Source organism: Trichechus manatus, unplaced genomic scaffold (genome assembly GCF_000243295.1).
Source record: "Trichechus manatus latirostris isolate Lorelei unplaced genomic scaffold, TriManLat1.0 scaffold00008, whole genome shotgun sequence".
Taxonomy (NCBI): domain Eukaryota; kingdom Metazoa; phylum Chordata; class Mammalia; order Sirenia; family Trichechidae; genus Trichechus; species Trichechus manatus.
Window position 1 is genome coordinate 2,044,547 of NW_004443944.1, and position 24,636 is coordinate 2,069,182.

The following is a 24,636-nucleotide window of genomic DNA, read 5'->3' on the forward strand; positions in this document are numbered from 1 at the left end:
GGAGGGTAAGGGGGGAGGGAGGGAAGAGAGGGAGGGTGCAGGGAGGGAGGGAGGAGGAGGAGGGTGCAGGGAGGGCCTCTCCCCCAGGGAGGGAGGCTGGGGTTTCGTGGTGCCAAGTGGAGGGAGTGGGGTGAAGCTCCTGCCTCCCGGTCCAGGCAGGGAGAGACTGTGTGCTGCACGGGCAGGTATGGGGCGTCCCGTGAGGGCAGCAGGTCTGAAGGGAGTAGATGGTGGCTGGTTAGTGGGACAGGAAGGGATCCAGGTCTGTTTTCCCCGTTCTTCAGGGACCATGCTGCCTTCGTCGGCTGGAGGGGCAGGAGCCAGCCAGAAGTAACCAAGAGATTCGCTTGCGTTCTGTCACACCAAGAGTCCTGCCCACCTTCCCCACCGTCCCCGAACGTGCCCTCCTGCCCTGGTGTTTGCACATGGGATTCTCCTGTCCTGGGAGGTTCTCCAATGCCACCAGCCCCAGGAAGCCCACGCCTCCCCTCACCCGCCCACCCCACCTGTGGCTCTCTGGGCTGCTCCAGACTGGGGGTCTGGCTGTCCTGGGTCACCCTAGAAGCTCAGTGGCATCAACAGAGCATAAAAGAAAATGCATGTGATGACTTAGGAAGCACCGTGCCTTTCCCATTCCTGGCTGCCGCAGTGCTTTGAACACAACTCCAGCTGGCATCTGTGCCACCTGTTGGGTGGGTGGCCCTGACACCGATCTGGAGGGGTGGACTCCTGGGGGCCACGTGGCCTGTCCTGTCCAGGTCACAGGGACCCCAGTCAGGCCAACATCGTGAGACCTGGACAATTTGCAGGAACTCTGTAGAAAGGGGCTCACTTTGGGGGGCTGCTAGGCTGCCTGGACATCAGCTCAGCCGCCTTGAACACTATGTGGTGAGAGCCAGCTGAGACTGAGGCCAACACAGAGGCAAAACTGAGAAGCAGCATCATCAGCGCGCCTAGATCCAGCTGTGCCTGAAGCCCCACCACAGGGCATGTCAGCAGTTAAGTGAATGGAGGCTTGAAGTGGAGAGGAGGGGGCAGAGGGATGAGTCAAGCCAGGGACCTGGGGGGACCTGGGCATGGGGGGCTGCTGGTGACAGCCAACCCCAGGTGCTAGGACTCTGTAAGGTGACTTGCTATGCACAGCCAGGAGGTCAACTGAAGCAGCTTTTTTGGTGGTGGGGGGAAGAGGTGAGGGGTGGGGATAAGAGTTTCACTTGTCATTCAGCCAGGCCTGCGCAGATGCATCCCCGCTGAGATGGGGGGATCCCAACATTGCCAGATGCACTCTGGAAAGGGGACCCCAGTCCTCACTCCCACCCTTGTGGTCCCTCCTTCCCTCCCGGGCAGAGAGAGCGAGGAAAGCAAGGGCAGGAGTCCCCGGCCAGCCAGGCTGAGTGGGAGGCAGGAGAGGCTCCTGGGAGGGTACCCCTGTCCCTCCACCCATCTGTGCTGTATGCCGACTTGGGGTGAGGGGCTGTCAGAGATTTTTGGAAGAGAGAAGGAATGCGGGGGGGAAGAAGAAGGAGGGCACAGGGAGGGGCCCGTGGGTGGTCTTGCCCTGCACCCAAGGTCCACCTCTGAGGTGCCTAGATTGGGGGCGACATCACCCTACCGAGACTGGAACCTCACTCAGCATCAGGGGGTGGGCTCCAGCGCCTATGGGCCGAGGTGCTGCCAGGCGTCGCGCCCCGGGCCGAGTCGGGACTCACCCCTCCGCGTGGGCAGCGGTCACTGTCCAGGCAGCGATCCGTCCGGGGAGGCTGGCCTCCGCGCGACTCGGGCTGCGGCCGCCAGGTGGCAGTGTGAGCCCGCGTCAGGCGGCCGAGGCTCCACAGAGACCCACCCTGGGCACAGGGAGCACGGCAGTCGCGTGGGAGGGGGGCGCACAGGAAGGGGGCACAGGGAAGCCCTCGAGGGAGGGGGCTGTGCAGGGGAAGGGGGCGCGTACGGGAGGGGTCTCACGGGAGGGGGGCCGAGGGGTCAGGAGCACGTGAGCATGGGGCGCGCGTGGCACACAAGAGCTTGTGGGTGTCCACGGGGGTAGGGGGCGGGCCTGGGGCGCAGGAGCGAGGGGCGTGGAGCACCCAGTGGGTGAGCACATGGGGGAAAGGGCGGCGGGAAGGGGATCTGGAGGGGCACGTGAGCAGGCCCCAGGCGCGGTGGTCCGGTCCTTTGCGGACGGGACACTAATAACGCCTCTCCCCCACTCCCCGCGCCGCGCACGTTCTGACCTGCTGCCTCAGCGGCTCAATCCTCGCCTGTCCCACCCACCCTGGACCTGAACGGAGGCCGGGGGCTGGGGACGAGGGGACGTGGCTGTGGCCAGGGTGCGGAGCCAGAGCAGTCGCAGTAACCATGAGCAAATTCGGGGCGCTGTGGACCAGGCCCTTGCAGCACTGGGGTGGGGTGGGGGGAAGGGGGACGCCCACCTACCATAGTGGTAGATGACCTTACACATACCTGGACCCGCTGAGAGAAGCAGGCACCAACTTGTCAGAGCCCTTGAGCGGTCACCTGTGCTGACATGCTTCGGACACCCACAGTCACAGTCTGAAGAGCCGATGGAGTGGACACCCAGGGAGGAGTAGGGCTCATGTACCAGACCCCCACTTTCCCGGGTGGGGGCGGGGAGCACTGCCTTCCTCCTGAAGTGGCCTGCGAGCGGGTAGCCCCCTCCAGGGCAGAACCAGCCAGCAGAGCCTAGGCTCTTTCTAAGGACCAGCAAAGGACCACAGGTAGAGCAGACACAAGACAAAGCCAGACAGGCCAGGGACGAAAACTGACCCTGGAAATAAGCCACCTCAACCCGGGTCCAGCCGCCTGTAGAATGGGCCCTGCCTTGGCCGGGAGGTTTCCTGGCAGCCGGGTGAACGGAAACCTGGCTGGCCACACGGTCCACACGGCCACAGGTGAGAAGAAAATACAGAGCCGCTGGCGCTCCGGGAAGGACGGACTGCATGGAACCAGTGTGTGTCTTCCCTGCAGCTCTTCCAGAGGGGCTCCCAGGGAGGGAAGGAGTGACCCTGACCGCCTGCGGTACCCCAGCCATGTGACCCTGACCGCGTCCAGTACCCCAGCCTTGTGACCCTGACCGCCTCCGCCTCCCCAGCCTTGTGACGATCCTTTGTCTCTGGAGGAGCAAACTCTCCGTCCTTGCTCTTCTTCACAGTGGACACGAACCTTCTCGCCTCCCTGGTAATTTTAGAGTCTGATAGTCAGTTCTGCAAAAACTGGCTGGGAATTTAATCGAGCTACAGATCAATCTGGGGAGAACTGACATTTCTGCAATATTGAACCTTCCGGTCTGAAAACATGCTATAACCCTTCACTGTTGTTAGTTGCCTTTGAGTTGGTTCTGACTCATAGTGACCCATGTGTACAGAGTAGAACTGCCCTATAGGGTTTAAATGGCTGTGGTTTTTCAGAAGCAGATCTCCAGGCCTTTCTTCTGAGGCGCCTCTGGGTGGGTTTGAACCACCAATCTTTTGGAAAGTAGCTGAGCGCTTAGCCATTGGTGCCATTAGAGGATTATTATCCTCCTGTTATTGCTGGGTGACGTCGAGTCCATTCCAATTCAGCAATCCCATGAGACAGAGTAAGACTGCCCTATAGGGTTTCCAAGGCTGTGATCTTTACAGGAGCAGGTCACCAGGGCTTTTTTCCTGCGGAGCTGCTGGTGGGTTTGAACCACCAACCCTTCAGCAGCTGAGTGCTTAACTGTTGTGCCACTAGGACTCCTTAAGAACACGGTAACCGTTTATGCAGATATTCTTTAATTTCGATCGATAATGCTCTGTCGTTTGCAGGTGGAGGTCTTCCACATCGTTAATTAGATTTATCTCTAAACATTTGGATGTTATTATAAATGGGGTTATTTTTAAATTTAGTTTTCTATATTTTGGGTCTGGTGTATAGAAATTTGAAGGATTCCTTGTATTGCCCTTGTGTCTGGCAACCTTGTTAACTACTGATTAGTAGTTTGTCTATTGACTCCTTACGATTTTCTCTGTATGCAAGCGCGTCATCTATGAGGACTGACAGCTGTATTTCTTTCTTCCCACTTCTATGTCTTTTCTTTCTTTCTCTTGGCTTTACTGCATTGGCTGGGACCTCTAGAATATGCCGACAAAGAAGTCTCCTTCCCGTCTCAAGGGGAACTGTTTCATTGTTCTGCTGCTAAGAACGAGGTTTGCCCCCTCCCGCATGCAGTCCTCCCCCATACTCTCCCCCATGTGCTCTGCCACCACCCCCCGCCCACTCCCCTTGTGCAGGGTGGGGTCCCGGTGAGACTTGGCTGCCTCCCGCAGGCTCACACTGCCACCTGGTGGCCGCGGCCCGAGTTGCGCAGAGCCCGCTGTCCCTGGCAGGTTGTCTTCCTGTAAATCACATGCCTTGATTGATGAATTTTCGTAAGTAGGTTCCTGGGTACTCTCCTGACGTGGGTTGTATTCCAGGTAAAGAGGGTCAGAGAGGCCCCTCCAGCTCCACCCTACCCCTCTCTTCCCCTCACCTTAGAATTAAGGGAGGTAAGCAGGCCCCCAGCAGCGGGTGTGGTTTAGCTCGAAAGCGCCGATCCCTGGCCCCTGGGTGATGCTCAGAGGTTTGAGAGGGGTGACACCTCCATCTGGGCGGTATCAGCAGACACCACTTCTCAACAGCCCACACCTCCGTGCCCTTGGGGTTGGTCAACACCAGCCCTGGCTCTGCCCAGTGACCTCATGAGCTGACCACTCCAAATGCCTCCCTCAGGGTCCTACCATCCCACTCCCAGGGAAGGATAGAGACCCTGTTGCTGTTTGTGGACCCTTCCAGTGACAGAACTCAAGGGGGTTGTGGCTTCTAGGGAAGGGCCCCTCCCCTCAGGCCCCGAGCCAGACTGTGTTCCGTCCAGCCCTGCCCAGGCCCCCTGCCCTGGTGCTGGGAGGCTGGGCTCCCAGCAGGCGCCCTGAGCCCCCACCCTCTAGGGCCTCAGCCCACCCGAGTCTGGTGACAGAGTCTGCCCCGCTCCGTCCCAGGCTGAGCAGTTCCTAATTTGTGAATGTGATTAGCTACCCGGCACCCTCAGGATTAGCAAGCGGCTAATTGTGCCTGTAATTATCAACTGCACCGCCGCAATTAGCCGAGTGAGTGAGCTTTTGTTCTGCACGTCTCTGTGGATGCAAATCTGTGCCCAAGAAAAGGCCTGGCAGGGGAGAGGCGGGGGGAGTCGGAAGGACAAGCTCTGCTGGGGCCGGGGTGGGGCTGCAGGGAGTGGGAGGGCCTTGCTCAGTGGGGCTGGGGCTGACCTGTCCTCTCTGGGGGCCCCGGAGTCTGGAGGGTGGAGGCACCGGCTGGGCGCGGGCCTGACTTGGTCACCAACGAGAAGCCCTGGAAGTGACCCCCAACATAGGGCCCTGCAGGTAGCTGGCAGGATTGGGGAGGGAGGCCTGTGTTCTCCAGGGCCTGGCTGGCAGGCAGATCCGGTCACTGAGGACCTCGGGGTGAGGCCTGGAGTGAGGGCTTTCTGGAAGGACACCTGGGAACTCAACCCTGAGCCCCAGGGGCTGGACTTACAGCTGCAAAACTGCACCCCAAATTCCTATCCAACCACTGGATAGCATAATACTTTTGGAAGGTGATGGTGATGGCCGAACAACGTGATGGACGCAATTAATGTCACTGAACCGTACATGTGAAGATTGTAGAATTGGCAGGTGTTCTGTTCCATGTATGTTTACCACAATAAAAAAGAAAATTAACTTCTGAGAGTCTTTTCAACAGCTGGTGCTGGAACAGCTGGAGCTAATGAATCTCGACCTCAACCCCGCACCGTAGTCGAATGTGAGATCAGGTCATGGATCTCAACATAAAAGCAAAACCCATGAAGCTTCTAGAAGAAAACGCGGGAGAAGATCTTTGTGGTCCTGAGGTATAGACTTCTTGGAACCAAAGAGTATGAATGTAAAAGGAGACGATCAGTGAATCAGACCTTGTCCAAACAAAATACTTCTGCTCAGCAAGAGGCATCACGAAGGAAGCAAAATGGCAGAGGCCAGCCTGTGGTTGTCGGGTGCCATTGAGTCGGTTCCGACTCACAGCGACCCCACGTACAACAGAAGGAAACACTGCCCGGCCCTGCGCCATCCTCACAATCCTTGTTACACTTGAGGCCATTGTTGCAGCCACTGTGTCAATCTATCTCGTTGAGGGTCTTCCTCTTCTTCGCTGACCCTCTATTTTAGCAAGCATGATGTCCTTTAGGAAGGGTATGCAGCTGGGTTGTATCCTTTCACCATACCTGTTTAATCTGTGGCTGAGTGAATAATCTGAGAAGCTGGACTATATGAAGAAGAACGGGGCATCAGGATTGGAGGAAGACTCATTAACAACCTGCCTTATGCAGATGACACACCTTGCTTGCTGAAAGTGAAGAGGATTTGAAGGACCTACTGATGAAGATCAAAGACTGCAGCCACAGCCTGGGAGGGACCGATCTCATCACAGACACGGCAAGGACTTGTCTCAAGCCAAGCGCTCTCCTGTGGGAAGGAAATGCCGGCTACAGACCTGAGCCACGTGTGCAATTTTACCTTTTCCAGGAGCCACACTGAACACCAAAGAAAAACAGATAAAATAAACGTTACTAATGTACTTTGGCTAACCCAGTCAGTCCCAGATAACATCATGTCCTCATATAACCAAATGTGAAATGACTCGCGAGTCCCCTCACGTTCTTCTTTTTCATCCACAGCATTTGAAAGATGGTGTGTGTTTTACACTCGCAACCCGTCTCTGTGTGGGCTTGTCACATTTCAAAGGCTCAGGATGGTGCAGCTTTAGGATATGAAGAACTCTCACACGTCGCTAATAAAAAGACAAATGAATAAACAAATGGGCAGGAGACTTGCACAGTGAGAGACTGAAAATACTAACGGGCAGCAGCCAGCTCGCGCCCCCCACCTGCAGCGGCCGGCCCAGGAGCTCCCAGACAGCCGGGACCTGGTCCATGACTGCAGCTTCCCTCATTTCTGGCCCCGCTTCCAACTCAGGACTAACCAGAGAAAGCCAGCCATGCCCCCCGAATTGATCACTTAAAATACCTCACTTCTTTAGCCCACCTTCCCCAGCCGACAGCCACCAATCAGGGCACGCTCAAAGCTTCCTTTTCCACTTTAAGCCTTCCGTGCCGTGCCTGCCATCCAAAACCAAAAACAACCCACCCCCCCCAAACTAATTGCCGTTGAGTTGATTCTGACTCATAGTGACCCTATAGGACACAATAGAACTGCCCTATAGGGTTTACAAGGAGTGGCTGGTGGATTCAAACTGCTGACCTTTCGGTTAGCAGCCATAGCTCTCAACCACTGTGCCACCAGGCCTGCCTTCCAGTATCTGCCAAATCCAAGTGATGAGGCCGACTCCCTGCTGCAGCGAGCTGAGCTCGGAGTAGACAGCCCCTGCTTATTCTCATTTTGGGGGGGAGTCTTTGTTTGTCTCCTCAACAGACATTTCACAAAAGATCCACGAACGGTCAGTCCACACAGGAAAGGTGTTCTGCATCATTAGCCCCCAGGGAGATGCAAGTCACAACCATGACGAGACGCCACCACACACTGGAATGGCTGAAATGAAGAAGTCTGCAAATGGTGAACTCTGACCGACGTGAGCAGCTGGGACTCACACATCACTGTGGGATGGAAAGTGGTACAGCCACTTTGGAAACTAGTTTGGCAGATTACTTTTCATGCTCAATTAATGAAGAAAATATTGAAGTCGTCAAGGATTTCATTTTACTTGGATCTACAATCAAATGACGTGTTGCATTGAGCAAATCTGCGAAAGACCTCTTTAAAGTGTTGAAAAGCGAAGATGTCACTTTGAAGACTAAGATACACCTGACCCAAACCATGGTATTTTCAGTCACCTCATATACATGTGAAAGCTGGACAGCGAATAAAGAAGATCAAAGAAGAATTGATGCCTTTGAATTATGGTGTTGGTGAAGAAGATTGAATATTCCATTGTCTTGGTTATCTAGTGCTGCTATAACCAAATACCACCAGCGGATGGCTTTAACAAAGAGAAATTTATTCTCTCAGAGTCTAGTAGGCTACAAGTCCAAATTCAGGGTGTCAGCTCCAGCGGAAGGCTTTCTCTCTCTGTCAGCTCTGAAGGAAGTTCCTTGTCATCAATCTTCCCGTGGTTGAGGAGCTTCTCAGCGCAGAGACTCTGGGTCCAAAGGACACGCTAGTCTCCTGCCTCTTGTTTCTTGGTGGTATGAAGTCCCCATGTCTCTCTGCTGCCTTCTCTTTTACATCTCAAAAGAGATTGGCTTAAGACACAACCTAACCTTGTAGATTGAGTCCTGCCTCATTAACATAACTGCCACTAGTCCCATTTCATTAACATCATAGAGATAGAATTTACAACACACAGGAAAATCATATCAGATGACAAAATGGTGGACAATCACACAATACTGGGAATCATGGCCTGGTCAAATTGATACACATACGTTTAGGGGACACAATTCAATCCATGACAACGATGGACTGCCAAAAGAATGAGCAAACCTGTCTTGGAAGAATTACAGCCAGAATGCTCCTTAGAAGCGAGGGTGGCAAGACTTCATCTCATGTACTTTGGACATGTCATCAGGAGGGCCCAGTCCCTGGAGAAGGACATCATGCTTGGTACAGTAGAGGGTTAGTGAGAAAGAGGGAGACCCTGAATGAGATGGATTGACACAGTGGCTGCAACAATGGGCTCAAACGTAACAACGATTGTGAGGATGGTGCAGAATCGGGCAGTATTTTGTTCTGTTGTACATGGGGTCTCTGTGAGTTGGGACTGACTCGGTAGCACCTAACAACGACAAAGATCAATTTGTTTTTAATTTTTTTTAAATACTAGACTGTTTTTTAGAGCAGTTTTAGGCTTGCAGAAAAATTATGCAGAAAGTCCAGAGTTCCCACATACCCACCCCTCATGCGCATTATTTATGTTAATATCTTGCATTCCTTCACTACATTTGTTACCATTGATGAACCATTATTATTAACCAAAGTCCATAGTTCACATTAGTTGCCAGTTTTTTAAGAAAGTTAAGCACACCTTCAGCAAGTGACCCAGCAGGTCGCGCTCCTAGGTGTCCGCCCAAGAGAAATGAAAACACCCGTTCACACAAGGACTCCTAGGGAATGCTCACAGAAGCTTATTCCTAACACCCTGAGCTGTAAACAACGCAGGTGTCCATCACCCAGGGAGCAGGCCAGCACACGGGGGAACGTCCTCACAGTGGGATACTTCCTGGCCATAAAAGGGACCAACTACTGACACCGTCAAGAGCATGAATGAATCTCGAAAGCATGATGCTGAGTCCAAGATGCCAGCACCAGGACACTACATACCGTATGATTCCACTTACAGAAAGTTCTAGAACACACAAACTCATCTTTAGTATTAGAGGTCACAACAGTGTTTACTCTGGGAGGGACGTGAAGAGGGGAGTGACTGGCAGGGACTGAGCACCGTTCTGGGGTGATAGGCACATTCTGTATTTTGTTTGCTTGCTGGTTACAGAGGTGTACGCAATGGTCAAACTCATTGAACTACACATGGAAGGTCTGTGCATTTTATTGTATGTCAATTAGATCCCTATGAAAATTCATCTCTAATTACACAATACACAAATGCGTGTATTCCTGGTAGAAAATTAAAACATTACAGGTAAAACCAAAAAGTCCCTTCTTCCAGCAGGTCTCCTCATCCCTTCCCTCTGCCAGGGGGCATTTTCAAAGGTGTTTCAGGCACTTACAGGAGCAAAAAATCCGCAGCATCGCCCCCCCCCCCATAATATATTGAGATCCCCTGAGCCGCCCCTGACTGCCACCGGCCACCCCTCAGCACTGCCAACTTCACCATCGCCAAACCTAACTCTGAGCACAGGTAACTTCTTGCCCATGGGGCCCCACCCCATGGGGCCCTGTCCCACCCCATGGGGCCATGCGCCTGCCCCTTGGATTCCTTGAGCAGCCCCCACCCCCAGCCCCAAAGGCGAAGGCAGCCCCACAAAGGCCACCGCATAGGGCCCAAGCTGCCCACGCTCTCTCCATGATGAGTTTGAGCTTTTCTGGAAAACCAAACATTGAGTTCTTTCATAAACTCCCTCTGGGCCCTGAGTGGGCCCAGGCCACACTCAGGTGCAGGCTTCTGCCTCCACGCAAGGCCCCAGCGCACCAGGCAACCCCTGCCTACAGGTAACAATGAACCAGGTAGGCGGGGCTTACCCAGAGCTCAGCTTCCCGAGACAGGTCAGCTTTCCCACACCACATGTGTCTGTCCTTCTGGCCACTCAGACCTGCTGCCTTTGGATGCTGGGGCTTGCTCACCTGCCTGGCTTCATGGGGCCTCCCCAGCGGGACCTGCCCGGGGGTTGGGAAGGCTAATTCCAGGATTTGGATGAGCTGGGGGTCAGAGCTGTGACTGCAAACAGAGGTGGGGGGCTACTTCCCTCCCGCCAGTGAGGTGTGTGGCGCTTGTGGTGCGGGAAGACTCTGCCCACGTCAGGTCATTGATCATCCCTCTCCCCTTTCACCCTCTCCCTCCTTCCCGCCCTTTCTTCTTCCCTCCTTCCCTTTTTCCATCCCTCCTTCCTTCCCTTCTCCTCCTTCTTCTCTCTCCCCCTCCATCCACCTCCGTCCATCCCTCCATCCCTCCATCATCCATCCATCTTTCCATGCATCCATCCATTCCTCCACCCCTCCCTCTATCCCCTCCATCTATCCAACTCTCCCTCGCTCCCTCCATCCTTCCATCCATCCTCCCTCTATCCCTCTTCCTCCCTCCCTCCCTCCCTCCCTCCATCCCCCATCCTTCCCTCCTTCCATCCATCCCTCCTTCTATCCCTTCCAGGTCTGAGTTTAAATTCTGACACCTGGCCAGTGACTTCACCTGTCTGAGCCTCAGTTTCCTCATCCGCAAAGTGGGATGACCATCGAGGACCTCTCCATGGCTGATTGGTGGCCCAAGCGCCTTGGTGGTTGTGGTGGCTTGTCTAGGCCTCTCTCTGGGAGGGGCTGTCTGATGCGCCCCCCCCCACCCCTGGGGCATCCTGCAATCACGAAGACGCCCTGCCCTCGGGAATTGTGCTGGGAGGGCTCAGGTCTCCCCCTGCGCTAGGGCAGGCCGGGCCTGGACACCCCTCCCTGAGCCTCCCTCACCACCGTGGTCCAGCCCTGATAGCTGGGGGGGGGGGGGCAGAGGGCCCTGGGGACACTGGGCCACGCCCAGCTGAGGGACTAGGTCACACAGGGAGATGAAACTGCTCAGTTCAGTGCCGACATTGGGGGTCCCTGAGATAGCACGTGGGTGTTCCCTGAGGGTGCAGGGGGGTCACCAAGACAGTGTGTGGATGTGTGTGCATGTGTGAGATTGTGCACGAGTGTGTGCATGTCTGTGTGCTCGTGTGTGCGTGCGTGTGCATGTGTGTGCGTGTGCATGTGTGCACTGAGAATGTGTATGTGTGTGCGTGTCTGTGCTCGTGTGCGCTCGTGTGTGCATGCATGTGCCTCTGCGTGTGTGTGTGCATGAGTGTGTGCATGTGTATGTGTGCTTGTGTGTGCACGTGTGTGCGTGTGTGTGTGTGCACGAGTGTGCATGCGTGTACATGTGTGCACTGTGAGAATGTGTATGAGTGTGTGCAAGTGTCTGCTTGTGTGCGCTCGTATGTGCATGCATGTGCCTCTGCGTGTGTGCGTGTGCACGTGTGTGCATGTGTATGTGTGCGTGTGTGCACGAGTGTGTGCGTATGTGTGCGTGTGCACACGGGTGTGTGCGTGTGTGCACGAGTGTGCCTGTGTGCGTGTGTGCATGTGTGTGTATGTGTGCGTGTGTGCATGAGTGTGTGCATACGTGTGCATGTGTGTACACACACGTGTGCCTGTAGGCTGTCTGTGTCTGAGGCCAGGATGTCACCACTTCTGCTGTATGTCAGGACCTAGTGGGCACCGCGTCATGAGTGGGGGGGCCACCCCGTCACATCCCCCGGCTGTGCAGCCGAGCAGGCCCCCGGACAGCTGTGTTCAGGAAGAGTGCTGGGCATAGCGGTGTGGACGGGCCCAGCCCTAAGGAGAGCTCTGATGTTCTCTCCACTGGGCATGCAGAGATGGACAAAGCCGGAGAGGCCTGGCCAGCACCCATGCAGCCTTAGGAGCCTGGCGGGGCCAGACTGCCCCCCACCTCCCTGCCCATCACAGGCTGAAGCTCTGAATGGTCTTCTGCAGGGCAGGCCAAGGGTGCCAGCCCTTCTGAAGAAAGGGCAAGTGTCGGGCTCTAAACCTGTTTGGAGCCATTGTGGTTCTTCTGATGTCTGGGGTCCCCAGGAAACCACTGGGGAGACCTGGCTCATTTCTGGGAGCCCTGGTGGCACAGCGGTTTAAAGCACTTGGCTGGTAACCAAAAGGTCAGCAATTCAAACCCACCAGCCGCTCCGAGGGAGAAAGATGTGACAGTCCGCTTCTGTAAAGATTTACAGCCTTGGAAACCCTATGGGGCAGTTCTGCTCTGTCCTATAGGGTCGCTAGGAGTTGGAATTGACTCGATGGTAGTGGGTTTGGTTTCGGTTTTTGGGTGGGGTCATTTCTACGCCATAGTGCAATGGGACGTTGTCAGTCTGGTTCTCACAGGACCCCCGCACCTGCCCTGCGTTTCTTACCGTACCCGGGACAGGCGGGCTGTGGGGGACCTGGCCTTGGGCTGTCCTGGGGGGGTGGCACTCGGGCTGGGGGCCCAGGATGTCTGGTGACTCAGATCCCTTCCCAATGGCCGGGCAGGTGGCACCCGATGTTGGTGCCGCCTTTAAGGGGAATGAAGGCTTCAGCTCCCAGGTTGGCTCTCCTTCAGTGTCTCAGACTAAATCCAGGTGTGTTCTGTCCAGAGGGGGCTGGCGTCGGGGCTTGGCCGACCCTGAAACACGGCCAGCTGCCCCTGGGGACGTGGCCCTGGGAGCGCGGCCGAGCCCGCTGGCGAAGCTTCCCTGACGCCCCCTCCGGCTGCACGGCCCTCGCCTCCGTCCCCGGCGGGCGTCTCTCCTAGCCCACTATGGACACTGCCCACCCTCTGCCCAGCCACCTGCCATCCCCGCCCACCACCCGCTTCTCGAATGCGTGGGACAAAAGCCAGGCAGAGTGAGGCCGACTAGTTAAAAGGGGCTTTATTTATTCCTCGGAGCAGCGCGCAGTGCCCTGGCCCGCCCGGCACACGACATCTCCGCGAAGCCACTCAGCTCGGAACCAAGACGGCGTGGCACCAGAAACACACTGAAAACATCGACTCGCTTCCCGTTTTTTCTTTTTTTCTTTTTTTGGTACAAAATGATACAAACAACAATACAAAATAGTTGTGCTGTCGACGATTACAAAAAAAGTCGGGACGCCCGTCTAGCTGCGGGAGTGAGCAACCCCCGCCAGCGGCAGCGTGGACAATTACACTCCAGATTCTTTCCCCGAAACAACCACAGTCATGCGGGCTGCTACACAGTCTGTCCGTTCTCCAAAAGAAACATGCAAACAGAAAAGCCGGAATGAGAAAAGGAGAGAGGAGGATGAGGCGCGTTCCAGTTATACACGAGGCGGCTCCCCGCTGGGCGCCCGGCTCGCAGTCCCCAGTCCGTGCCCACCGTGGTGCCTCACAGGGCCCTGCACGGAGCGTGCCTCCGTTTCTCGGTGTTACTGCTTTGATCTTTGCCAGAAATGAGACACCCCGCCCCTGCTTTTTACGTCGGGGAAAACGGAGTTGTCCTTTGGAGGGACTGCGTGTGTCGGGCCGGTGTGCACAGTAGGGAAACCGAGGCATGTCTGCAGACCCGACCCTTGGCCGCTGCCTTGCCGCTCTGGTGGCGGGAGGCCCAGCACTTTGGATGTGCTGAAGGGCACGAGAAAGGGAAGGACGGGGGGGTAGGCGTCCGGTGGCTAGGGCCCCACAGGCTCACCACGCCTCCCTCCGCGCGGGCTTCTCGGGTCCAAAGAACGAACACCCCTAAAGAAATGTGGTGGAGCCGAGCCTGCTGCCAGCGCCAGGCTCCCCTCCTCTGGCTGCCCCACCGACCACAGACACGCTGAGTCTACAAGCTACAGAAGAGAGACGTTTGACAGATTGTACAGTTGGCTGATGCAGAGTCGTTGGCCTCCAGTGAGCCCCGAGGTGGCCTGGGAGGGGGTGGGGGGGCTTCTCCTCCTCTGGCCCCCCAGGTGCTGGCCTGGGTGGGGAGGCAGCGGGGTTGCCGGCCAGCTTCCTGGAAGGCACGGAAGGCCCCTTGGCGTCCCTCCAACTGCTGCCGCAGCCTCAGCCTGCGGGATCCCCGGCAAAATGGCACAGCCCCAGCTGTGACCGGCCAGAGAGAAACGGTGAGCTCGTCACCCTGCAGGGTGGAGCAGGTGCAGGGGCAGCAGGGGCTCCTGGCCCTCCGAAGGCTGGGGGACTGGTGTCTCATGCAGAGTCCTGAGTGGGCTGGGTACTTCCGCCCCAAGGCATTTTGGGGTCCAGAGAAGAGTCCCCACCCGCCCAGCCCCAGGTCACAGTAGCTCAGAATCCTCAGCTCAAAACTCCACTGAAGGATGATCTCTCAAAAACAAACAATGCAGAGCATTTCAGGTCACACCCACCAGCCCTACCCCTCAGCCAGAGACTCACAGCGGCCCCCAGACAGCCTCCGACCCCCAGGACGGTTCTTGGTGGCCCCTGGACCCGAGCAGTTTGCATAGCACGACTGAGACAGGCCTCTGTGCCCCCTCCCGTCGGTGGAGGGCCAGTCTCCCAGAGGAGTGGCCGTCTGCACTGCGGGGAGTACAGGGCCCCCCCAGGCCGAGCGCCTGACGATGGCCACCCTGTCCTCTGTTCTGTCCACCTCTGTTTCGCGGGCCCATCCCCGGGTGCTGCCCTGGGCCACACGCTGGAGTGCATGACGCCAGCTCGACTGGGGGGGGGGGTTACTCTGGTCTGGGGATGAACCCCGTGTGTCTTTGTGCCAAAGCTGTCGGAAAAAGGGATGGAGTTGGCAGGGGAAGGCCCGAGGCCCAGGAAGCCACAGAGCTCAGCCTCGTTGGAAAACGGGAGAGCTGGCGCCCCACCTCCTGACCCAGGGAGCAGGTGTGGCTGGGGCTCCGCCTGGGTAGTGATTCTCCCTTCCCAAGGGGCCCCAGCCGCTGGCACCCTCGCCCCTTCCTGGGAGGCCCCGCTGCCACTGGCCTGGGCGAGCTGCCGAGCAGAGGACAGAGCATACAAGGGTCCCCACGATGCTCTCACGTACAGCGGGCCCTGGCGAGACCTCCCCCGCCAGAGGCACAGACGGGGCGCATTCTCACTCAGGGACAGGCGCCCCGCGGGGCCTCCCGGCGTCCTCACAGCATCTCCCGCTGTCCCACGGAACCCACCCACCCAGGGAGCAGTGACACCATGGGGGGGGGGGTGACAACGCAAAGCCACATGGCAGCGGCCTGACACGGCACACGCTCGCGGCCTGCCGTCCAGACCCGCCTTGGGGCAGACGGCGAGAATGCCGATGGGCCTCCGCCAGCAGAGCAGTCGCCCAGGTCCTAGTGGCTGGGGCTGGGGGAGGGACAAAGAGGTGATCAGTGTCCCGTGTTCATGGTTACAGGCCCCTGCTCTCCCAGGACGTGGCCCAGCCCCTCGGGGATGGAGGTGTCTGAGGGGGGTACTGGCCAGGTGGGCTGTGGTGCTGGGGACAACATACTCTCCTGAGTGGGGAGGCTGGGGGTCTGGGCAGCGTTTAGGGTGACCATCAGCCCCGAAGGAGGCCTTAGGTGGGCTGGGAGGACCCCGGAGACAGGGGAGCACAGAGATGGGCACTTGCAGGCCGGTCCATGGAACCCCTCCTGCTCGTATTTGAGCACCGGAGTTGGGGGGGGTGGCCACACCCACATGCTGGCTCCTTGGGTCACTGCGGGCCCGGCTGGGCCTGGGGAGCCCTTTGCTGCTGGAGCTGAAAGCTGAGCTGCCCGCCCCTCGCTGGCCTCGGACCCCCAAGGGGGCCCAGGAGAGAGTGTGGTCTTGGGAGATGCCGGCTGGATGCAGTGGAGGGGGAGGACTCGAGAAGGGCCTTCCGGGTTGGGGCCCCAAACTAATTTTTCTTGGTGAATTTTGTTAAACGAGTCACCCACTGTTTTCTTACTAAAAGACCAAAAAAACCAACAAAACCATTCCACCCCATTCCTTAATTCTTGCCTTCTGAGCTGGGGCTGGCTGGGCTGGGGTGACGTTCAGGGCCGGGTGTCGCTCAGGGCCCGGGTGATGCTCAAGGCCAGGGCACTGCTCGGGGCTGGGGCACCACTCAGCGTTGGGGTGACACTTGGGGCTGGGGTGCCACTCAGGGCCGGGGTGCTGCTCGGGGCCAGGGTGATGTTCAGGGCTGGGGTGACGCTCGGGGGGCTGGGGTGACGCTTGGGGCAAGGTGACCCTCAAGGCCAGGGCACCGCTCAGGGTTAGGGTGACGCTCAGAGTTAGGGTGCCACTGGGGCCGGGATGCTGAGCGGGGCTGGGGCACAGGGTGGCTGGAGCTTGGTCTGCCTGCTTGTTTTAGTCACTCCTGAGTTTGAGGGGATCGGATACATGTACCAAAAGGCACTTTCATTTTTTTTAAAAACAGTGCTTCTGTTCTAAGAAATTCAAGTTAAGACAGAGTGCCTCTCGCTCTCCTTCCGTCGGCTACCTGGAGGGGCCCCGGCGCGGGCGGGCGGGCAGGCGCGAAGTGTTCATGCTAGACAGCTCAATGTGGGGGGGCGGAGGCCTCCTAACGCACAGGAACGCACAGTCCAGGACAGGCCCCGGCTGCCCTCGGCCAGTCCCGCCGCCGGCGTCCCGGGAGGCTCCTCAGTGCGGCGAGGGCGTGAGGCCGTTAGTCGTCATCGCCGCCCCCGTACATGTCCGCCAGCTTCTTGAATCTGGGCCCCCAGTCGTTCAGGTACTCATAGCCTTGGTCTCCGGAGCTGGACGAGTTCAGGGAGCTGACGGAGCCTGCTGTGGAGCCGCTTCCCTCGTAGTCAAAGACCAGGAGGGAGTCGTAGGGGGGTGCTGTGGGGTCGTTGTCCGCTGCGCGGAGGCCCTGGTTCACAAAGAGATGGGGTTAGGGTGGAGGGTCCGCTGAAACAGAAAGGGGAGCCCAGCAGAGGAGCTGAGGAAGAGGACGAGGCGGGACCTGTATACAGTAGGTGCTCACCAAGGGGCCCCTGCATTTAACTGAAGGGCCTTTCAGAGCATGGAGAAGGGGAGGGAGGTGAGGACAATGGAGCGGCCAGAGAGCGCAGGAGGCGGCAAATGCAAATGCCAGCAATGCCCGTGAAAGTACCACATTGAGGCAAGTGGGCTGGGTGGGGCCTGTGGCTAGGGTTCAGTCCTTCCTCGGGGCGGATGGTTCTCCACTCTAGCTGACTGCTGCCACGTGGCAATGTGGACCTAGGGTGGGCAAGAGTTGGAAACCTGAGGTTGTTAAGTTAAACATTTCCATGAGCAGATTTTGGCAATGTAGGAGGTGCCGTGAAGGCCCTGCCTGCACACCCTCACCCCTGCCCCCAGTGCCCACTGGTGAGACCTCCGCCACCAGCGCCTGCATTCGCTCCCGCGAGGAACTGTGGCCTCCAGCACGTCACTCCCTGTGTGGCTGGCCGAGAGTGCCGCTGGGAGCAGCCTTCCACCAGACACCCTGGGAGTGGGTCACCACCCTGGCTCCCCTTCTGCGCGGGGACACAGCTCTGAGGGGAGTGTCGTACGCTGGCTCTTGGCAGTCCCCAGCAGGACCGAGCTCGGGGGCCTGCAGGGTCACTGGCTTGATGCCTCCTTGGCTCCTTTCCCTTCCTGCTTCCCGTCCCCACTCCTGACTGATGCTTCCTGGGGCCCCAGGCTCTTGAATCTCTGTCTCTGGGTCTGCCTTTGGGGAAAGCCCGACAAAGATCGGAAACTAATTCAAACAGAACAAACACCCTGCCTGCTGGTTTGTGTCCTGGGTCAAGGAAGTCAAAACAGGCGAATTGTAACGGACAGCCACGGATCAGAGGGTCCCGGGCCAGGTGCACTCCGGGGCCCTCCATCTGTGCTGGCGGGCCGGGCTGTCACGGCCTACACTGCTCCTCCGTTTTTAGGGACCTCGGAGTGTCGCCGGGTAAGGTCAGCTCCACTTTCTGGGGCCCCTGGTGCTTTAGCTAGCCTCCCAGGACTGAGTGCCCACGTTACCCACCAGGACAGAAGCCAGCCCACCCCTCTCAAGTCCGCAGCCTCCAAACGGCTCCCAAGACTTTTCCCCTCAGCCCAGAAGGAGGGGATCCAGCTAGTTAGCGCCACGTGCATCCAGATACAAATCCCTTCCCCTGAAAATTTCTCACAGACCCTGGGGCTAAACAGAGAGAGGACAAGATGGCCTCAGATTCGGATTCAAGAGCCTTGTCTTTTTAGAGAGAGGAAGGACCATAGGTAGGGAGTTTGTTGTTGGGACTTGATGCTGAGCTGCCTCCAAGCCCTCATGCTGGGACTGGCGCCAGGCCCCGTGGTCAGGCGCCACTCGGGAAGGATGCCGCCTGTGGGCAGGGGCTGCAGGAGGCAGACAAGGGCTGGCCTGGGCGCAGCCTGAGCTGGGGCTTGCTCTTGGTGTGTCTGGGCCCCAGGTTCTCTGTTGGGGCACCAGGGACTGGAGGCGAGACAGGGAAGCCCACTCCCAGTGGCCATAGACCACAAGACCAGTATCGGAGCCTGAGAGCTCCGTGAGCCTGCGTGTCCCACGGCCCGCCTCCGCCCCTCTGCCCTGGAAAGCTGTTCCCACCGCCGCCCCCGACTTCCTGCTGTTACGGCGGCACACGCGGCCACGAAGCTTTAGTGAGCACCTGCTGTATGCAGGCCCCGTGCCCACGAGGTAGGGGTCATGGCCCCTCTGCCAGATGAGGCTGGATGGGGGACCGTCTGCCCCCAGCCTCACAGCTGGCCTGAACCTCTGCTCACATCCACCACAGCCGGCCCCGTGCAGTGGGGATGGCTTTTGTCTGAGTTCACAGAATTTGTTTTTAATGGGGAGGTGGGTTCTGTTCACCCTTGACCATCCCCAGGACGCCTGTCATGGGGCCAAGGGTTCCCTCAGGGTGGCGTGTCCTGCTGTGGGCCTGGGGCAGTGGACAAAGACGCCTCGGGCGACGGGTTGTGGAGAGAGGCCCGCGGCCTCACGAATGGTGGAATTTCAGACACAGGCGAGGTGAGGGGGGGCTTTCAGGACCCCTCACGCATCCATAGAGGACCCCCCAGTGCCAGTCCCCCCTGGAGACATGCCCGCCTGGGTGGGGTGGGGTCCTCAGGTGGGGACTGGGCCCCGAGGTGGCCCAGTGGTCCACCTGGCTGGGTGTTGGCGCACAGGCGTCCGGCCGTGTGGTCAGCGTGCCCCACTCAGACCCCTCAGCCCTGCTCCAGCCCCTCCTAGGCACGCACCTCGCTGATGAAGTCACCGATGTCCCCCGGGTGTGGCACCACAGGCCTGGCCGGGTACTGGGGCTCTGCGCCCACCGGCCTCTCATCCACCCGCCGAACCCCCGGGGCCTTGCTCAGCATGTGCTCCATGGTTTCCGGCTGCTGGAGCTGGCTGAGGTCGTAGTCCTGGGGGGACAGGGCCGATCAGAGGGGCGGCACGGGTTGGGGGGAAGGCAGAGGGTGAGGGCGTCTCTCCTACAGCCAACAGCGGAGCCCAGTTTCAAACCAGGCAGTGTCTACAAGGCCACACCTTCGGTGTCCTGGTCTCCTGACCGCCCCGCAGCCTTGGGAGGCCCTGCAAGCCGGGGAGGGTTTCCCAGGCACCACCCCTAACACAGGGCCGTATTGTCCTTCCTCCATCCCTGCCCAGGCAGGGCCATGTTGACCTCTCCCCCCTTCCCCTGCCCAGGAGAGCCAGGCTGATGGGAGGGAGGAGGGCTGGGTGATGGAGCGGGCAGGCCGAAGGGGCAGGAGGATGAGCCCAGGGCCAGGCTGGCGTCTGAGGATATGACCGTGGGCAGGGGAACCAAGGGCTAGGAAGACATAGGTGTCCTGTGCCCACCTTCTCTGAATGCCCGACAGGGTCACGCAGCAGGGTCACACGAGGAAGGAGGACAAAGCATCATCGTTAAACCCTGAGAGCAAGCCCTGTGTGAGTGCCGCGTGTGGGGCGGGCGCAGGTGCGCGGCGTGAGTCCCGCGTGTGGGCGGGCACAGGTGTGCGGTGTGAGTTCCGCGTGTGGGCGGGTCTCGGCTGCGTGCGGGCTCACCTGGTCCTCCTCGCCGCCCCCCTCCTCGTCATACTTGAGGATATTGTCGCGCACGTCGTCCTCGGGGTCGATGAGCAGCTGCTTCGTGTGGCGCTCCTTCTCCCGCCGCTTCATCCACACGACGAAGAGCAGAACCATGGCTGCGGGCAGGGGTGTGTCGTGAGCAGCTGTGTGTGTGTGCACGTGTGTGTGCACGTGTGTGTACACGCAAATGTACCTGCCTGCACGTGTGTGACCATGTACATGCAGGTGTGTACGTGCATGTCTGTGCTGCATGCAGATGTGTGCATTTGTGCATGTGTATGGCTCATATGCCTGCGTGTACCATGTACAAACGCATACATGCACAGATTTGCACACACGTGATGTACACATGTATGCTGTGTCTGTGCAGGAACACACGTGTGTGCCTCGTGTCTGTGTGTGCTCCTAAGTGCATGCATATGTGCAAAGTGCATATCTGCTCACGTGTGCAATGTGTACTCATAATATGTGTTTACACATTTGTGGTGCATGAGTGTGCATGTAAACATATTTGTGTGTGTGCACACACACATCCACACAGTTTCCAAGGCAGAGCTGGACAGGCCCAACCACCCTCTCCTGCCCCTGCCCGGCACTGGGATGCTATTTGAGATATCCATCCATCCATCCACCCACGCACCCACCCATCCATCCATCCATCAAATATAGCGTCTGTCTGTCCATCAGTCCATCCGTCCTCTCCCTATTTTCCCTCCTCCCAGACCCCCCTCGAGGAGGCAGGATGGCACACAGAATGGGCCAGATGGCCCTCCCACAGGTCTTTGTGGCAGTCACTTTTCCAGACAGCGGGAGGTGAGGGGCCCAGTGGGGAGGGGTGGCTTTGGGCACAGTGTGTCTGGCAGGGAGCCCAGAAGGAGGAGGAGGCGTGGAACTGACGGCCTTTTGAACCTCAGGTTTCCGACGGGGGAGTGGCCTCCACCTCGGCTGGGTTGGAACAGGAGACTGTCCAGGAGGGAGGGTACTTCTGGGATCGTTTCTCTAGCACCCTGCCCCACCCCCAGCCCCCACTTCTGTCTGGGGAGCCACGTGGTTCTGGGAAAGCCAAGCAACTGGTGGGGCATGTGACCTGGGTAGAGTCAGTGAGCACACCCCACTCCCTGGCTGGTGATGGGTTCCAGGAGTGTGCGTGGCTTAGGCCGGAACAATCTGACTCGGGGACTGGGCGGAGCCAGGGGCTCTGTCCACCAGCGGAGGTGCCCGCAGGGATCTATGGGAGCCAGCCTCAGACACAGGGCCTCTGGAAGGCTGAGTGGAGAGGCAGGAAGGAGACAGGCCCTTGGAGACATCCAGAGCGGCTGGATCGAGCCGGCCCTGTACCCGATCGACAGTGATGAGAGACCTTTTATGTATCGTGAAGTTAAATGGTTTTCTGAGGAGTTCCTCGCTGAGAAAAGCCAGCTGTGGAGCCCACCCTCTTGCCACCCCCACAGGGCCACCGTGCCCATGACCCCCGCCCCCTGCCACCCTGGGAAGGCTGCTGTGCCACAACCCCAGTCCTCCGCCACCCCAGGAGGGCCACTGTGCCACGACCCCAGCCCCCCACCACCCCAGGAGGGCCCCGTCCCCTGACACCCCAGGAGGGGCCCTGGCTCGCGACCCCGGCCCTCCACCCGCCCCGGGGGGCCGCCGCGCGGCGTGCACTCACTCAGCAGGATGATGATGCAGACGAGGATGGCTGTCAGGGCCCCGGTGCCCAGGCCGGCCGCCGCCACGGCCCCCACGGTGGTACAGTCACCGTTCTCGTCGCACGAGCACACCTTGACCTTGATGACAGACGTGTTGGACAGCGGGGGGTTCCCGGAGTCCGTGACGACAACGGGCACGTCGTACATGCCCGCCTCCAGGTACAGGATGCGAAGGCTGAGCTGGGCATAGTCACCTGGCCGGGGTGAGGGAGAACGCGCGGTGAGCGGCCTCCGCGCTGAGCACATGTCCCGCGGTGTGGAGAGCTAAGACAGGCGCGGTTAACACACACGCCACGCGCACAGCACACGCGGCACGTACGCCACACGTGTGCACGCCACGCCACACACCACCACACATCACAGACACCACACACGTGCATGCTACACCGCACACCACACACACCTCACACAGCACACAGCACACGCGGCACACACGCCACACGCGTGCACGCCACGCCACACACCACCACACATCACAGACACCACACACGTGCATGCTACACCGCACACCACACACACCGCACACCACACACAGCACACACAGCACACACGCAACACATACATCACACACACACCATGCGTAACACATAATACATAGCATGTACACAATACACACACACCACACACACACACATACACACACACACACCTACACACACCACACCCCCCCACACACATACACCCCACCCCCACATACACCCCCCCCACCCCCATGCACCATAAACAAAACTGAAAGACACTGACAATCCAAGAAAAGGAAGCAAGTGCCACCTGCAGGCTGAGGCTCCAGTTTCCCAGTGGGCAGAGTTTTAGCAAATCAATTAGAAAGTCCCAAAGAAAAACAGGCGAGGGCTTTGAACAGATCACGGACGAAGTGAAAAGGCCAGTGAGCGTGTGCAGAAGTGCCTCAGCAGTCAAGATGCAGAAGGAAACAAAGATCTTGCCCCGAAAATTAGCGAAAAGCTTCTGGAAATGGTGGTGATCGGCCGTGGTGAGGTGTGGGGCCCAGACATTGACATCACTGTCCTAGAGGGCATTTCCGTAATGCCACCAAAACCGCAGAGCTTTGCTACCCTTTAAATGACAAATCGTGGCTAGGAAAACATCTAAGGAGGTAGACCAGGCAGGCCCAGGCCCCATCGCTGGCCCAGGACATTGTCAGAAGCGCGTAAAGTCGTGCCGCAAAGGTGCCGGGACTGCGCTGCTTAAAACGGCAGGAAACAGCGTCTCCCAGCACGGCCTCATTTTGGACAGAGTGAATACGGTGGAGCAGTGGGGCATGGCGCGTGTCCCCATCCCTGTGGGGAGCCCTCCAGGAGGGCTAGGACCTCCAGGGCTGTCCCCACCTCCCGGGCTGCGCCAGCCCAGCCTGATCCTCCCAGGGGCTCAGCTGAGGGGGGCTCAGCCGAGGGGCTTACCGTTCAGGCGGGTGATGGTCCAGTTCTTCCGCACGGCAGCCGGCATGAAGGGCAACTCGAAGACATAGGGGCCGACGTTGGGGTCGACGTCTGCGTCGGACGCCGTGATGTTGATGGCGTTGAGGCCCGGCCGCTCGCAGATCTGTGCCTCCTTGGGCAGCAGCTCGGGGGCATTGTCATTGATGTCAATGAGGTAGATCTGGAGGGTCCCGGTGCCGCTGGCCGGGGGAATCCCTGAGGGCAGACATGCACACACAGTCACCACGGGCATGCCACAGCCATGCCGCACACAACAGACAACTACACTCAACACGCACAGGGATACACGGATGGTCTCACTGTCACACAAGCAGGACGGACACACACACACACACGGCTGCATGCAGGACAGACACAGACACCCAGAACAAGCAGGGACACACGGATGGTCTTACCATCACACATGCAGGACAGACACAAAGACACATTCAACACACACAGGGACACCCAGCTGTAACCGTGGTCCTGGTCCCCCTCCTGCAGCGACACCTGCCACCCCAGCCCCTTGACTGCACACAGCACATACAAAGACATCCCCAAGGCATGACCCCACCCCAGCCATGTGCACACACACGAGCACACGGCAGGCACACCCCTGACTGACACACTCCTGGAGCTCAGAGCCGTGGTGACGATCACAGGTCCAAGGATTCTGGGCAGTGGGGGTGCCAACCCTGCCAGCTTTCCAAGCCCGTGGGCTTCTCAGGACCAGCCTTTCCCTGCCTCCCCCTGCGTTTTCCTGGTCCCACCCAGCAGGGCCCCTGGGGTCCACAAGAACAACCCTGTTTTGGGCAGAGGCAGGTGTCTCTGAATCTTCCAGGAAACACCTCCAACCCATCTGCGGCGAGTGGGTGGCTCCTGCCTTTGGAGACGCTCTAAGTAGACAGAGGCTCAGCACACAGTTGGGAGAGGCACAAGCGGACCCCTTAACCCGGGAGGGGCCCCAAACCGGTGTCTGCGTGCTTTTCCACCTCGCCAGGGCAGTGATGAGCATTTAACGTTATTTCATTTAGTCTCAGAGCTCTGCTGCAGCGGAGGGTGGCGGGAGAGTTCTCCTCCAGGGACAAGCCGCTTGTAGCCGAGAGGAAGCTCTGGTCACTGTCTCCCACCCCCCCAGCACGTCTGGATCCCTGAAATCATCTTGTTTCTCACCGTCTCTCCAGGGCACAGACTGCCGAGTTGA

At 58.6% G+C, this 24,636-nt stretch overlaps 1 protein-coding gene across 1 annotated transcript in view; it reads right to left on the reverse strand.

Moving 5' to 3' along the window:
* Positions 1-16,891: 16,891 nt before the first annotated feature.
* The window catches only part of CDH4 (cadherin 4), a 661,165-nt gene continuing 653,420 nt past the window's right edge, over positions 16,892-24,636 (reverse strand). Inside the window, exons 14-18 of the mRNA XM_023741423.1 lie at positions 23,415-23,648; positions 21,957-22,190; positions 20,267-20,406; positions 19,459-19,623; positions 16,892-17,098 (exon numbers count right to left, since the gene is read on the reverse strand). Of these exons, the coding sequence (XP_023597191.1) occupies positions 16,892-17,098; positions 19,459-19,623; positions 20,267-20,406; positions 21,957-22,190; positions 23,415-23,648 (980 nt within the window). The remainder of the gene's footprint in view (positions 17,099-19,458; positions 19,624-20,266; positions 20,407-21,956; positions 22,191-23,414; positions 23,649-24,636) is intronic.